This window comes from Balaenoptera musculus, chromosome 4 (assembly GCF_009873245.2).
Source record: "Balaenoptera musculus isolate JJ_BM4_2016_0621 chromosome 4, mBalMus1.pri.v3, whole genome shotgun sequence".
Lineage (NCBI taxonomy): Eukaryota > Metazoa > Chordata > Mammalia > Artiodactyla > Balaenopteridae > Balaenoptera > Balaenoptera musculus.
Genome location: NC_045788.1, coordinates 84,891,994 through 84,908,096, shown reverse-complemented (window position 1 = coordinate 84,908,096; position 16,103 = coordinate 84,891,994). Strand labels below are relative to the sequence as shown.

Genomic DNA, 16,103 nt, shown 5'->3' with positions numbered 1-16,103 from the left:
TCACTTTCTCCCGAACTCCCCAACCCTAGGCAACCACAAATCCACTTTCTGTTTCTTTAGATTTGCCTATTCTGAACATTTCATAGAAATGGAGTTATATAATACATAGTAGGAAGGTTTTTAATTATAGATTCAATTTGGCTAACAGGTATAGAGGTATAAAGATTTTCTATTTCTTCTTGTGTTTCTTTTGATAAATCATATTTTTCAAGAATTTTGTCTGTTTCATCTCAGTTGTCAACAATATTGGCATAATGTTGTAAGTGATCTTTTTATGATTTTAATTTTTGTATGATCTTTTGTGAAGTCCCCTTTTCTATTCATTTTATTGGTAATTTATATTTTCTTTTTTCCCTGATCAGTCTTTCTTAGGAGCTCTTTTGTTTGCTTTTTAATCTTCTCCAAAAATCAACTTTTGGGTTTGCTGATTTTCTCTATCATATGTCTGCCTTTTCTTCTGCTTATTGGTCACATTTTTCTGGACATTGTATATATTTCCTGGATATTGTACATAAACGAACAGCAAAGATCGAAGTTGTGTTATTTTTCACAAGAAGGGAATCACACTTTTCCTCTGTTAGACAGAGAGTTGAGCTGGGTGAGAATGGGGATGCAGCTGTAGTTAGAGGCAGTTCTCTTCTGGTTTTCAATGTCTTGAAGGTGAGACTGCTTCATCTAGCAGGAATTTGTCTCCTAAGCTTCATAAAACTGTGGGAGCTTTCACTCTGCCTTTTCAACCCATACTCATCCAATGTCCCCAGGGGGTAAAAAGAAAGGCCAGAGATCTCACCTCACCTAGGGAGGCCTTTTCTCTCTCTGTTTTGTTCAGATCTATTTATATAGTCAGAGGAATTTTGTCCTCTTATATTGATGGGTTTTAGTATCTTTTTAAACATAATTTTCTAAGTTCTAGCGGTGCAGTGGGATTGATAACATGCCACTAGCTATTACATTCTATCCAAAAGTGAAAATTCCCTGGATAGCTTTTTAAAGAGATGTAAGTTACTAAAATCACTTTCCTTCAAACATCTAACTAAACTGGAAAGCTAACAAAACGTTAAATGTATGGCTGTTATAACTTGCACATTCATTTTAGGGATATTGAATCTATGCACAGTGGTTGCACTATTATAGGTTGTATGCACTTTACAGCATATTAGGGTTCCTTGTATAACCAAAATATATGACACATCTATGACCTCTGTATGAGAGGCAGTGGGCAACAGCAGAAAGAACACTAAACCCTTGATAGTCAGAATACTGAGCTTTAACCTGAACTCGCAAAAAGCTAGACCAGGAAAATATAGTGAGCACTAATTTCCTGGAGAACATGTGAAATAAATGCTCTCTAAGGTCCTCATTTTACCTGTTTTAATATTAGGACACGTTTTACTCATTCATAAGACCAAAATGTCAGGTGTAAGTGAGATGAACACCTGAGCATCTGCTCTCAGATTCAATAGAACCTACCAATGTTTTGGGGTTTTCTTTTGTATAAATTTATTTATTTATTTTTGGCTGCATTGGGTCTTCGTTGCTGTGTGCAGGCTTTCTCTAGTTGCGGCGAGCGGGGGCTACGCTTCGTCGCAGTGCACAGGCTTCTCATTATGGTGGCTTCTCTTGTTGCAGAGCACGGGCTCTAGGCGCACGGTCTTCAGTAGTTACAGCACATGGGCTCGGTAGTTGTGGCTCGCAGGCTCTAGAGCGCAGGCTCAGTAGTTGTGGTGCACGGGCTTAGTTGCTCTGCGGCATGTGGGATCTTCCCGGACCAGGGCTTGAACCTGTGTCCCCTGCATTGGCAGGCAGATTCTTAACCACTGTGCCACCAGGGAAGTCCCCTACCAGTGTTTTTAAGGTACCTCTCTTGATACCTTCTCCCTCCCTCCTTTCCTAAGAAGTATCCATTATCCTGAATTTTGGGTTTCTCATCTCAATTTATAATTTTTGTTGTTAGTTGTTTGTTTTTTGGCCACACCATGCGGCTTGTGGGATCTTAGTTCTCTGACCAGGGATCAAACCTAGGCCCTCAGCAGTGAAAGTGCAGAGTCCTAACCACTGGACTGCTGGGGAATTTCCCCTCAATCTGTAATTTTTCCCACATCTGTAGGCTATCCCCAAAGAATAAATTGTTTGATTTAAAGGTATTTAAACTTTACATAGCTTTATACTGCACAAGATCCTCGACAACCTATTTTTTCCCCTCAAACTTCATGCTTGTGAGATGTGACAAGTTGATAGGGGTAGTTGTAATTAAAGACCTAATTCTTGTCCCAAAGTTTTGTGCTTCAGTTTCTGCCACCACAAACACACGAGGAGAGTTTAAATTGAATCATCTATCAATTCTCTCCAGATCTGAAATTCTAATTCTACTTTTTACAATAAATATAGAGGTGTACAGTTTACTCCAAAAATATAGCGCTGATCATAATTATGATTTATCTGAGGTTGACTCATTGATCAGAAACACAACCCCATGGGAAATGTGTCATGGTATCATTTTCAGACATTTGGACAAAATTTAAAGATTACCTGAACATGAATCTTCAGTATGTAAGACAAATCATTTTAATACCAGGTTTGAAGCAGCACAGGCAATGATGAGAAAAGGCAGAATTCACAATGCAAAAATGCAAAGTTTATTTTCTTAAATAAAATACTATATTCATATCTATACAAATAATTATTACAACCATTAAAATGTTACATTTACCAATAAAAATTTCAAAACTTTAAACAAGAGCATGGTTCAGAATATTCACACCCTAATACAATGCATTTGTAAAAAGATGTCAAAATAAACAGGACCTATTCTTATTTACAGCTGTAGGACAATCCTGACCATATTATACATATCTGCTCTGGATTCTATTACAAAACAAATTAGTTCCCATTAGAATTATAAACCAGGTAATTTACAGTAATAGGACACAGTGCACAGCAGACATTGCTGGCGTGAGAATAGTTACAAATATTACATACACTACTGAAAGCACTACAGTTAGATTTTTTCTGGTGACTGCCCTACAGTAAGCTTCTCACCCAGTGTATCTATAAATAATTTGTGAAGGTAACTATGTTCTCAGATTTTTCCACCCACTTTTACTGAAATGAATATATATGTGTATATATGGATATATATATATATATATATATATCCTGTTGAAAGTGGAAGCAAATCTTTTCTTCACAGTAACACAACTGCAGCATTTTAAGCAACACTGTCTGGTCCCTTTCTTCTTGGAAGATCAACAGTTCAACTCCCCCTAAAAGTTACCAATATAGTCATGTCCAGTGCCTCACAGATGAAAAATGGTTTTAAGACTTAGGGGATGGAGGAACAGAGGTCCAGAAAAGTGAAGAGGGGACTGACATGGAGTAAACCTTAAGTTCCTATGACATAGTATGGTGTATAGCTGTACACACAACTGAGGGGAAAAAATTAATGATCACCTTTTCAAAAAAGTGTTAACAAATGCAGAGTTGTCTTCCATGTCTCATGAGATCCCTAGTGACAGATTATGCGGTCATCCAAAATAACACCAATTTGGACACTATCCCCAATATTTTCAACCCAGGTTGGCTCATGTTTATGAAGCATCTGAACACAGGCATGCGCCAGAAAATGATTACAGTTGACAGGGTTTGTGCAAATCTAGAGAGAAGGATGTTGAATGGCCACCACATACAAGCTCTGAGTTTAAAAGGAGTCTTGCATCTAACTAGTAAGTTTTTTACAAGATCGGCTTTAAAGATGGCTCAGAGAATGATAAGGCAACAGTGAGAAACATCAGCTGTACTTGTCGTCTAGGTGTTTGATTACACAGCAAGTACCATCCCGGCTGGCCCTTTGCTGTAACAGAGGAGTGAGTGAGCAGTATATTCCAATGGCTGGTCCTAGGACCAGAGGCACAGTTGCAGGTAAAGTGCAGTCTCAGGGTAGCGGCATGCGGGCACAGCTAGAAGCTCTGTGTCCAAGAAGGTCCTCAACACTTCTTCCCAGAACACCTGGATTGCCTCAATCTGAACCTGATGTCCCCCACAGACTCTAGTAGAAACACTCTTAGGCTCACACAGGAAGTGTAGAATGCAGGGAGAATATTGTTAAGTAAAAAAAGGACCCTTTTCTGTTGAACTCTGGAGGAAGGAGAAATGGTATCCTTCAGCCAAAAAGGTATCGGAGAAGAAACTAATTTCTGGCCATTACTTTGCATAAAGGTATCATAAAATCATCGCTTATTATTATTGCCCTCTGGAAGTACACAGCCATAGGTCATTATCTCTAGGCAAAGGTAGATTTAGAGAGACAACAGAATTAGAACAACGACTTCCAGGTTCCTAAGGATATCAACCCAAAGCCGTCTGATTTTGGTACCACCTTTGCCCTTTCTTTACTCCTCCATGGGGGAAAAAAAAAACCTCTCCCAAACAAGGGACAGAACTATATGGCACATTAAACATTTTCAATCGGTCGTGAACTACTTTTGTTTTGAGAAATTCTCGTTGCCCCTTAAGAGGAGATATAATGGTTTCCAAAGGCAGGCATTTGGGAATCACTGATTTGGAAGTATGAGGCCCTATCACACACCAATCCAACAGACTCTGGACCCAATAAATGTTTCAAGGCAGAGGAGTAATCGTCCTTCTAAGGAAATGACCAGATTCCCTGCCACCTGTTTGACATGGAGCAGACGGAAGAAAATAAGAGCCTAAGTACTTATGTATCAAAGGAAGGATAAAGCTAAGAAGATGCATATTAGTGATTCTTTACCCTTTCTCAAATTTTAAGAACTTCACTCCCATTAAAATGTATTTCTACATTTTTTTGGAGTATAAATCTTAGCCTCTCCATGAAATGGCCAATGTTAGAAGGCAAGAGCAAGGCAAATGAATTATCTTTAAAATGTTTAAATCATTTTGTATGTTAAGAAGCCTGATTTTTAAAAGTTGATCCTCATTGCAGTTCACCCTGATATGTGACTGAAAATCACTGAAAAAGAATATTCCTTCCTCGTTCTTCTCTTCCCAAAGTTCTGATACATTACATTTTATAAAGAATGATCACTCTGGAATTTGCACTCCTTACTTAGAAAAAGGGTGCCATCTCTGGTACACCCCAAAGGTCTTAAAATAAAAATAAAAATAAACTTCCTGCAGCAGTATAAAACATCCCAAAACAACCTGTATGTACCAAAAAAAAAAAAAAGAAATGACATCAAAGTTGATTTCTTTTATCCATGATTGACACATTAGAAGTTTTTACATGATGAGAAATCTGAAAATTTTCACCTCATCAGAAGTTGCTGTGTAAAATGTTTACAGGAATCAACCACTTTCTGAAACTGATTCTATGTGATCAATAACACTACAAGAGAGAGAAATGATTTAATCAATGACTCTCACTTATGACTCATGCATAAGTTAGTGTATTTCTAGAAATTACAAATTTATCTGTGGAAATGGTTTTACATCCTATAGACATATATTAGTAAGCCATGAATAACATTAAATTTACTATAACAAAAATTGACTATGTTCTCTGCCATTCCTTTGCCAAAAATTATATCCAGAGCTTGTTAGATATTAAATAATAAATTTCCTCCCCCAGATCAGGTAGCTCTAATGATCAAATACTTAATACTGCTGGTAAATCTTATATACTCGTGCTTATAAATCAAGTAAGATTACTGTGCTCTGAACACTTTCAGAATTGAGTTTGTGTATAAAATGATCTCTTACATACATACATACATACATGTCTGTAAGATAGAGCTACATGTAAGCAGGAGCCAAATTATTTGCAGATGGTCGTATCTTTCCTCCAATGGTCAAATAAGCCTTACTTAGGGGGTAGAGACTCTTTCGGGATCAAAGTGTTATATTCCTGGAATGAAAGCTCTGAGGAATGTAAATGCTATCTCTGAACAGAGCTGAGCAGAAAAATACAATCAAGGCAACAGAGAAATATCTGCAAGTACCAGGCTTGGGGCCTTTCCACTGAATGTTCAAATTGAGCTTCTTCTTAGCCTGTTACCTTAGTTCCAATTCTAACAGTCCCCAGTTCTTCAGAACTCAATAGCCACTGTGTGTGTGTTGGCGGGTGCAAGAGGAGGAGCGGGGGACAGAGAGAGAAAGACAAGGTGAGAAAGAGAGAGGGAGGGAGAATGAATAGCTGAACACATTGAAACCAATCCTTGAAATTAGCAGACTGGACCTTTCAAGTACAAAGAAAAACTTGAAAGTTAAAGCTTAAAACTCAGGGGTTTTTTAAAGTTATAAACCTCACATATTTTTTCTCAATTAACTACTGTGTTTATCTGCTGTCTTAAGTAACTTATTCATGATGCTCTCCTATTCCTCCCCACGAGCGTTTTGAAGGGAGAAAAGACAAACATTTTTCTTATTTTTTTTGCCCCCAGGAGGCTGCCTCAGCTGGCAGCAGGAAGAGACAGGAAAATTTGGTGAGAACAGTTGAAGAGGCACAGATGACCCTTTTGCTGAGTCTTTAATAGAGGTATTCACTGGAGTTAACTGCTCTAACCAAGCCTTAGGAGGCTTTTTTTTTAAGGAAAAAAAACACAAAATTCTGGTCCGTGGGTTCACTTTGCTAACAGAGTAGACAGAACAGTTTATATCTCCCACTCCATCCCATTTTTGGCAGACTATAACAACAACAAAAATTAATGGGCTTGAGAATGTGAGTACATATAATTGTTTTCTTAATTTTTAATTAAATTTTCAAAATTCAATACATGAATTTTGAATATATTTTTAAAATTCATTATTAACTTCAGCGGGGCTTTTAAAAAACGCTACATCAAGTTCTTCCACACTTCAGCAGGTCTCAGGTCCCAATTCCTCATTTTCAGATGGCAGGCCTATTTTTAAAGAGCCAGTTTATACTTTAAAATCTATGTCCGAGTACACACACACTCACACACATGGACATATACAAAGACAATTTTTTGAAGCACCATTTCACATCTACCATCAGGAAAAATAATGAACAAATTCATCTTCTCATTGTAATTCTATTATGAAGGGTAATAATGCAATATACAATGCCATATTTTAAATATAAATATCAGTAATGAAAATACTGACAGAGCTTAAGACTCTGTTCAGAAATATTTTAAAAGTAAGGCTCAAATAACTGTGTAGATTCCAAACACGCTATTTACTGATCAGTCCCTAATGATTTAACAAATGTAAAAGAACTTATTTCAAGATCAAATAAATAGAAGAGAATTCTACAACAAAACTCAATGAATGAAACAATCTTTAACTGAACACGTGCAAAACTCCACAATACAACTGCTTTTATCCTTATGGCCTGATGCAAGATGCAAGTACAAAATGGAGAACATCTATGTACTTTGCTTTTTAGCTTTCCACTTTTAAGGCTACTTGTTTAAGGAAGACCTTTGCTTTACAGGATCTTGGCACATTAAAGGATAACGTGGCTCCCTAATTTGGAGAACTAGACATGACATTCAGATAATTTATGAATTGTTATAATTAAGAAAGAAGCCTCTACCTAAACCAAACCTTGGGAATAAAGGTTGATTAAACAACTCATTTATTTGCTAACTGCTTGACTTGAATCATGGACATTCATTCTACATTAATCCAATACCTGCCATGGGTAAGAAACTGTTCTAGATGCTGACACTGGCCAGTACTTGGTTATGAGCCATTGTGTTATATCGAACTGTCTGTATTCTTGGAAAGCAACTCAACCAGTTCAACTATCTATTTTACAAATTATCAACAATCAAGTTTAAAATCTAGGCTCCTTCCTACCACCCAGGACACACCAAGATGATCTCCCTCAACTTCCAGCCGATTAATATCTAGGGAATGTCAGATTACAGATCAAACTTGAAAATGTAAATCTGCTTGGAAAATTTAAAAAGTACACCATGCGGTTAAAAATGAAAGATAATTTGTTTTCGATGACCCAGTATTTGCCTCATCTCTGACACGGCTTCCCTACATTCAGAAGATAACTGACAATTGATTATACAAACACAAGGAGATACACTCACGCAATCTCTCTCTTCCTGTGCACACGTGTGAATACACACACAAATACATTTGTAATCTCACCCGTTACATTTATGTTTAGTCAGTCAGTATTTAAACAGCTGAACTGCAATCATGACCTAAAATATGGCTTATGTTGTGGGCAGGTCTGTTTGAGGACTGCTTGGAAGAGTCCGAGGCAGACGAGTTTGCTATCGTAAGCAAAGGTGACATTGCTGAGCCGTCAGGGAGAGCTGTAGCTATTTCTGGAAACAAAGATGTCATATTAAAATTGGATAAGTGAGAGTTGGTCATGTGCATTGGGGGCATATCAGGGAGAAGAGGAAAACTTGGTTGAGCAAAACCAACAGGTCTAGGAGGAGATAAAATTGATCCAAATCGGTTATTCAAACTTCCACTGTTTACCTTCTCTGTGCTAGGATTCGAGAACATTTGATTAGAAAAATAGGGGATTGAAATATCATTGGACAGTGTAGGATGAGCAGGAGAGTATGGGGGATAGAAGGAGGGGAGAGTATTTTGGGGATCTACAGGGATGAGGGCTGGAGTTCGAGTGGCACTAGGCTGAGTAACCTGTGGAATGAAAGAAGTATTAGCATTTATTGGTGGATTCATGCCACCCTCAGGAATAAACGGAAAACCAAAATTTTGTGATAGTGTATGCTGGTCAGGCGCTGAATTATCATTAGGTACTTGTGGGCCATCAGGCATGAAACGAACAATACTTCCTCTCTTTTCTGTAGTGGGTTGTTGGCGTCCGAGAATCATACTGCCACTAGTAGACAGAGGAAGATGGGGAAGACTTGGATCAAAGACATTACTGTGTCTTTGGTTTCCAGAGCGATTCCTTTCAGGCTGACGAATTTTGGAACCGCTGCTGTCTTGCAAGGGATGCCTTGATCGCTGGGGAACTGAAGAACTAGTTTGACGTACAGGAGGCCCTTGGTCAGCATTTCCGTGAGACACAGACGGATGCGGCAAACCTGGCCTTGCAACCCCATGCATGTTGGTTGTGACTGGAGGGTTCATGTGGCCCTTGGTCCCGTGACTGTCAGTAATCCTCATGGGATTGGACTTCTGTACAGAAACGTTGGGACTTGTGTTTCGACCTTGAATATCTCCTGAGGAAGAAGAACTCGAAAATGGAATATTCAAAGTGCTGTTCCTGGTGTTAATTGCACCCAGGGACATGTCACAACTCTCCCTATTCTGACCCTCACTCTCTCTTCTAATATGGACACTTTCATGAGTTGGGGGACAATTATATTCGATTGCAGAGGAGGGACCACACTGTGTATTCCTCTGATGCTCTGGGAGTGATCTCTGGCTCCCAATGACCTGATCACCCAGGTGAGGGGCAAGTAAACTCTGCATGAAACTTTGGTGACATGTATTTTCACCGTCCCTTGGTGGGACAGCATTTCCTGTTGGGATGGTCTGAACTGGTGGGTAAGGTAATCTCTTTTGGCGGTCAATTGGTGGTGGACCAGGGTTTTGACTAATTCGAAAAGCCTGGGACTGCATACTCCTCAAGGATGACACAGGGTTACCTATTTCATTATTTCTTGAAGACTGTACTTCAAAATTACTCTGGGGCTGCTGACTGGCTCCGCTTGGCTTAAATGTCTGACAGTCAGAAAGGCGGATATCTGAGGTAACAGTATGGTCCACACGACCCTGCATATTATGAATGGCCAAACTCTTATTTCTGGGAACATCAAGGTAGCTTCTCATTTCAAGCTGATCTGAAATTCTGGAACCCTGAATCGATATACCCATTCTCTGCTCTGAATTAGAAGATGTCTTTCCAATGAGTGCCTCCGCAGAGTAACTTGAAACTCTATTTCTCTCTGGCCTGTGTGGAGTACAAGTCATGTCTGATGGTCTCGTCACGATACTCGGTTGGGACACCATTTGCTGCTCTATGCCTCTTGACGTCAAAAGCCTCTGCATTGGATTATGCCCAGATACGTGTTCAGAAGAAACCCCCGCACCTTGCTGCCGGCTTCCCACCTCCTGCTGGTGCATGATGTCTTGACTGAGATGGTTCTGCGGATGGTTATGGTGACTCCGGCTTGTGGAAGGGTTTTCACGACTCTTCTCTGGCTGGGAGCTTCCAAAGTGTTGCTGCATCTGTTGCTGCATCTGCTGATGGTGGGGGTGTGGCTGACCGCTCTTGGGTCGGGATTGGTCAGTTCCATGGTGCTTGGGTTGTAAAGAAAGCTGAGAGGCCTGAGTGCCCTGAACAAGAGTCCTCTTTTTCTGCATCTGAACTTCCTGTTGCAGGGTTCTCTGTTGGTGGACGTGGGGCTGAGAGTGGACAGAGCTCTCCGCGTGAGGTACGTGATGCTGCAGTTGATATAAGTGATGTCTCTCTCTTAACTGCCCTGCTTGCTGCTGCTGCTGCTTTAAGTAGAGATGGTTACTATGCAGGTGAGGCACCCCTTGAGCTGGAACATGCTGCTGCAGGGCCTGCAGATGTTGGCTGGCCTGCGTTTGCTGCTGCTCAGCCACGGAAGGCTGCGAATTGCACTGAACCTCAGTTTGCCTCAACGCAGGGGCCACAAAGTTGTTACCAGGTGGAAATAATCGCGTAAGGCCATCTCCATGTGCTGGGTTGCTAATAGGCACAGCTGAGTTTGAAGAGTTGGGAGGGATCTGACTAACCATCATTTGAGTTTGATCGGAAATGCTGTCTGGAGTTCGGCTCATCAGGGACAGACCTTCAAGCCGGAGGGGAGCCGGCTGACAGTGCTTTTGACGTTTAGCTGAAGACAGTAAGAGGTCATCTTGGACAGCACGCTTAGCAGAGTTTTTACGGCTTTCATGACTTGGCTTCAAGAGTGGCTCTTGAATCTGTGGATTTGGTATGGTACCAGCCATAGTATTTAGCTGTTCTTGGGAGTATTCGGTCATCAGAGATGGTCCAGGAGGCTGACTGCCATAGGAGCTAGACGAAACCGTCAGATTAACTGTTGCAGGAACAGCTGTTTGCTCTGAAGTCTGGGATAAACCAGCGCAGCTGACCAGAGGATGGCTGATGCTGCTCTGAGGGATAAGATTATTCACACTTAAACTGGTGATGCTTGGTGGCTGAGAAGTCGAAACCTGTAAAGAGGCATTTGATGTTTTCATTCCTATGGAGCAACTTGGCTTTTCAAGGGGCCGACCCACAGTTGCTTCAATTGAATCCTGAGAATTAAATTCATTTGGTGTTGCTTCTGCCTGTCCTGGGCCGTTCTCTTTAGATATCTGTGTTTTGAAAGGCTGGTCTCCCTCTAAAGAGGATGCTTCAGAAGGCTTTGAAGGAACTTCCCTTATATCAGCCTGGGTGCCAGCTCTTCCCTTCTCAAGGTTCTCCTGGTCAAAAATAGCTCTTGCTGCAAGAGCAACTATATCAGTTTGCTCTACAAAGGTACAGCTGTCACACGTATTGGTCGTTGCATTGCTGGTGACATCCTCTCTAGTTGTTTCAGGAAGCATGGATGCAACTGAGAAACTACGACTACTGCCAGAGCTGGTTGACATGGGAGAGTCAGCCTGCCTACTGGTGAGCAAAGAACCACTGATAACCTCCTGATCAGGGATGCAGGAATGATGCTGTCCTGGATCTCTATCGTCACTGCTCATCAGTAATAGCTCCTGTTTGGGATGTAAATCAACACTTGAATGGACTATTTTAGAATTTTCTGAAGAAAAGTCAGGATGGTCCACCTGGACTGAAAGAGATGATTTCTGAGGGTCTTTTCCTTTAGCAAGACCAGATAGCAATGCAGTTAAACCCTGCCCCTTTAAGAGACCTGTGGTTTGCACTGTAGCTGATGAATCTTGCTCAGCCCTGTAAGGTTCAGCAATGACTTCTACCTCAGAAACACAGTCAGTACTTGCAGTGCTCGTGGCGGATGACAAATCGGAAACCTGAGAAGCCAAAACGTGGGGATCATTCTCAGACGAAATCAACACGTTGGCTGAAGTGGAGGATTTGGCGGCATCTGGCAATGCCAAACTAGTTGGTGGCTTATCCTGAGATGTCTCTCGCTGGAAAACGGGGAGAGAATCTTTGGATTTTGCTGGGGCCATTGTAAAATGTTCACTTGTTACAGATTCTTGGGAGGATGAGCTAGACTCTTCTGCTGACTTAGATTTGGGTATAGACTCAGGTATCACTGATTCAGAATTCAGAACATCCAAAGAATGTGAGCCAGAAACACTTACACTATTTGCCTGGGACATAGTGACAGATGGTAACACACCAGGGAGTCTGTCCAGAAGTCCATCATTACACGATCGCTCTGTGGAGCCTTCGGAGCTGGGGCAGTCTAACTTACCCACATCTCTGGCTGGATTCAGGGTGCAGGCTGACTTATTAGTGGCTAAGTGTTTCTTGACGCTCGGCTTCTTATTCAGCCTTTTGGACTTCATGTTAGGCAAACAAGCTACAGTGTTCATTGAGGGAGTAGTCACTAGATTATACGTACTGGGTAGTGTGGCTGAATTCTCCGTTGTCATGGGAGATGCTACAGCTGTTGTTAATGAAACACAGTTAGCTGGGGTGGTTTGACTATTTGCAGCGGTTTGAGGATTGGCAGGCTGGCTAACAGACAGTTGTACACAGCTCTGCCCAGCCATCTGCGATATGCTTTGATTGAGGCTGGCCAAAGCGCCAAATGTATTCAGGGCAACATTGGTATTTGGATCTTCGCTGGTGGTAGGTTGAATAATTTGCATAGGGGTTTGACTTGTAGTTCCTGATGAAGACATCACGGGCTGCAAAGCAAAGAGCTGTCCATTTAAAGAAATGGTTTGAGGCTGCTGTTGGTTTGACATGGTTACAGAAAAAGTTTGTGTTGAATTAGATGCTGATAAAGATGAAGGTCTTGGTAATATGTGGACAAGGTGCTTTCCTCCAAAACTCTGTGGGGTCGAAACATTTTGCACTGAATTGTTAGACCCTATGATAGCACTGGCTCCATTGACAGGGAGTCGAACAGAGCCAGGAGGTGGAGCGGAGAGGAGTGGCAAAGGGTTCTGATTAGCTGCCTGTATGATTACTATCTGTTGGCCTACTGTTTGGTTGGGAACCTCTGCCCTCATCATTGTTGGGCACGGGGTCGTGCTGGGTGGCTGAAGAATGATAACGTTTTGATTAGCAGGAGCTGCGTTAACAGCCGACCCAACTGGCTGAGCCATCTGAATCACTTGCATTGCTGAATTCAGTGGAAGGATACTTTTTGGAGGCTGAGATTTAACTTGTGGCTGGGCAATCAGTGACTGCATAGGTAAAGATGGACAAGAAGGCAAGGTTACAACTACTTGCTCAACTGGCTGCCCAGCTGCTGGAGAGGAATTATTCAAGTTGACGCCTGTAGCCACACATCTACTGTGGTTGGTCGTGGTGGGGTTAGTACCACACTCATTTAATGCCGGAGTCACAGCAGAAGATGGTGTCTGGCTTAAGGGCTGAATAGTGTTCCCCGCCAGTTGCAAAGTAGTCCACGTCGTCTGCGTGTTTCCAGCTGAGGAAATTCGGGTAAGGCTATTAATGTTTTTCAAATCCGAAGCACTAACAGCTGAAGAAGGCAAAGAACAAGAAAGAGTCCAACCACTGTCCACAGGGTTTGCAGGAAGGGTGCTCACAGGGGTGGCGGTCTCCCCTCCTCCAGGGGCAGATGGGGCCCCCACCGCAGTAACACTTGTCAAGTCTGCGCCCTTGCTAATGCTCGCTGGACAAGAATCACCTGCAGATCTTGGAGGCTGGGAGCAGACCGTCGTGGTAACGGAAACAACCAAGGTGGTTTGAAAATCACTTCTGCACTCCTGTACGCTCAGGCAGGACTTGCTTCCTTGGTGTCCTTTAGTGGCAGTTGCTGAGCAGCTGGAGGAGACGCTTGTGGCACAAGGGACTGTTTTCTTCAATAATTGGGGGCTCTCTTGCCCATTCTTATTTTCAGAAGAACTTTGATCCTTTAGACATGTGTGCAGGGAATGATGCTGGGGTGGTTCAGGCCCGACAGGGACACTGACCAGTGAGCCACTGCTAGCACCAAGCACACTCGACTCGCTTTCGGAGGTGGAAACCTCAAGAAGATTTTGAGCAGAAATGGTAGCAGGAAGACAAAGAGGAACAGGCTGGTTGGCAGCCAACGCAGAAACCGTGGTCTGATGCCATGGCTTGTTTTCAGAAGGGTAAACTCCAGAAATAGACACAGGAGTCACAAGATTGCACGTCCTCTGTACTGGCACCACATTGGCAGTTTGCTTTTGTAAATTATGACCAACGTTAAAGGTTATCCCCTGAACAGCTGTTCCCTGGCTATTTCCACCAGGCTGACTCCCGTTGGAATAAACAATGATATTCTTTTGAACCTGGTCACTGGGAATAACAACAGAGACCTTTGAGTTTTTAAGATTTCCTTTCCAGTGGATTGTGGGGTCGTCGTATAAACATATGTCATTTGCTTTTAGTAATTCAATATATCGGCCATTTTCTTTTTGAATTTCTTCCAGTTGTTTACGTAGCTTTTTAATTTCTTCAGCTACAATATCAAAAGCAAAAATGAAAAAATTACCCCAAGTGTCAATATTTATAATAATTTAAGAAACAGCTGTATACTAAACTACTGAATTCTAATTTTAGTATTCTAAATACCTCAATTGAGAATCTTCAGCTCTTTTCTAATATAAGTTCTTTCTTCTTTTTAGAATGGTATCTCAAATCTCTATCCTAATCCTTTGAAAAGTATGTATCTTTAAAGGTCAACAACTCAAAGGTCAAAAATTACTCATAATGTAGAAATCTCAAAATTCCAAAATTCAAGATAGGGCAGCAAGGAAAGACACACTGATATCATGGTAACATGCTAGGAAAATAACACTGAATATCAATATAATAGCATTTAAATGTTGCAATAACTAACATTACTTTATGGTGGTAACAGACAGTCTTTTTTTTTTTTTGGCCCCTCTGCACGACTTTCAGGATCTCAGTTCCCCAACCAGGGACTTAACCTAGGACCACGGCAGTGAAAGCCCAGAATACTAACCACTAGGCCACCAGGGAACTCCCAACAGTCTTTTTTATAAATGGCTTTAAACTGGTTTCTATTTTACCCTTTGAAACAATAGAGACCAAGCAGAATGTGTAAGAAGTAAGATGGGAGAGTGCTGAAGAAAGCACCAACAGTGAAACTTGCTTTTTCCTTGGTAGGGCCAATGTGTGTATGCTAGTGAGTAATGAAGACGTCCGTGATGCCCTACACTGTTTTAAAGGAGACAGCCTCAACCATGGATACTAAGGGTCAGCCTTGGCTGTTGGTATGTATGCTCTGGGACCCTATACATCCCCACCTGCCTTGCCACAGTAGGTGTTCTCCCCATTCCCTCCAGCAAAGGCAGCCGATCCTCAAGGCCAATACCTTACAAGGTAGCCTGAAGTAACAAGTTCTGTTCCAACAAGGAGGAGCTGAGACTATCTGATTGTTTTTCTCAGCTATTTAAAGAAAGAGCCACAGAAGAAAGATGCCAATGTGCTATGGACATTAGAAATTAAAGGACAATTATCATGGACCAAATAATAAAGAAGATTGTTCTCACTTATTGTGCACTTACTATATGCCTGGCACTTTTCATTCCCTGTCTCATTTACTGATAATAACAATAATAACAACAACAACAACAGATAACATTTATCAAGCATTTACTCTTGTGCTGCGCTTTACTCTAAGTGCTTTACCTGTGTTATCTCTTTTAATCCTCATAACAACCACGAGATGGGACAACCACCTTTGTCATCATCACTTTTAGCTGTAAGAAACAGGTTCAGAGTAGCTATATAATTTGCCTAAAGTCGACTAGATGGATGCTATGATTATCCTCATTTTAAGACAGGGAAACTGACACTTGGAGAGGTTAAGTAACTGGCCAAAGGTACTGAGTGAGCAAAGGAAGCCGAGACTCAAAGCCAGGTGGGCCTGACTCCCAAGGCCACTGCTGTGGCCACTGTGCAAGACTGTCATGTGGGCAGTGAGTATGTGGAGGAAGCTGCTGGGAAGAGAAGCGAG

The 16,103-nt window shown here is 41.6% G+C and overlaps 1 protein-coding gene across 3 annotated transcripts in view; it reads right to left on the bottom strand.

Moving 5' to 3' along the window:
- Positions 1 to 2,613: 2,613 nt before the first annotated feature.
- USF3 (upstream transcription factor family member 3) overlaps positions 2,614 to 16,103 on the bottom strand; it is a 49,900-nt gene continuing 36,410 nt past the window's right edge. For all 3 annotated transcript variants that reach the window (XM_036850116.1, XM_036850115.1, XM_036850117.1), the window contains one exon: positions 2,614 to 14,579. In XM_036850116.1, coding sequence (XP_036706011.1) covers positions 8,137 to 14,579 — 6,443 coding nt within the window. In that variant the 3' untranslated portion in view covers positions 2,614 to 8,136. The remainder of the gene's footprint in view (positions 14,580 to 16,103) is intronic.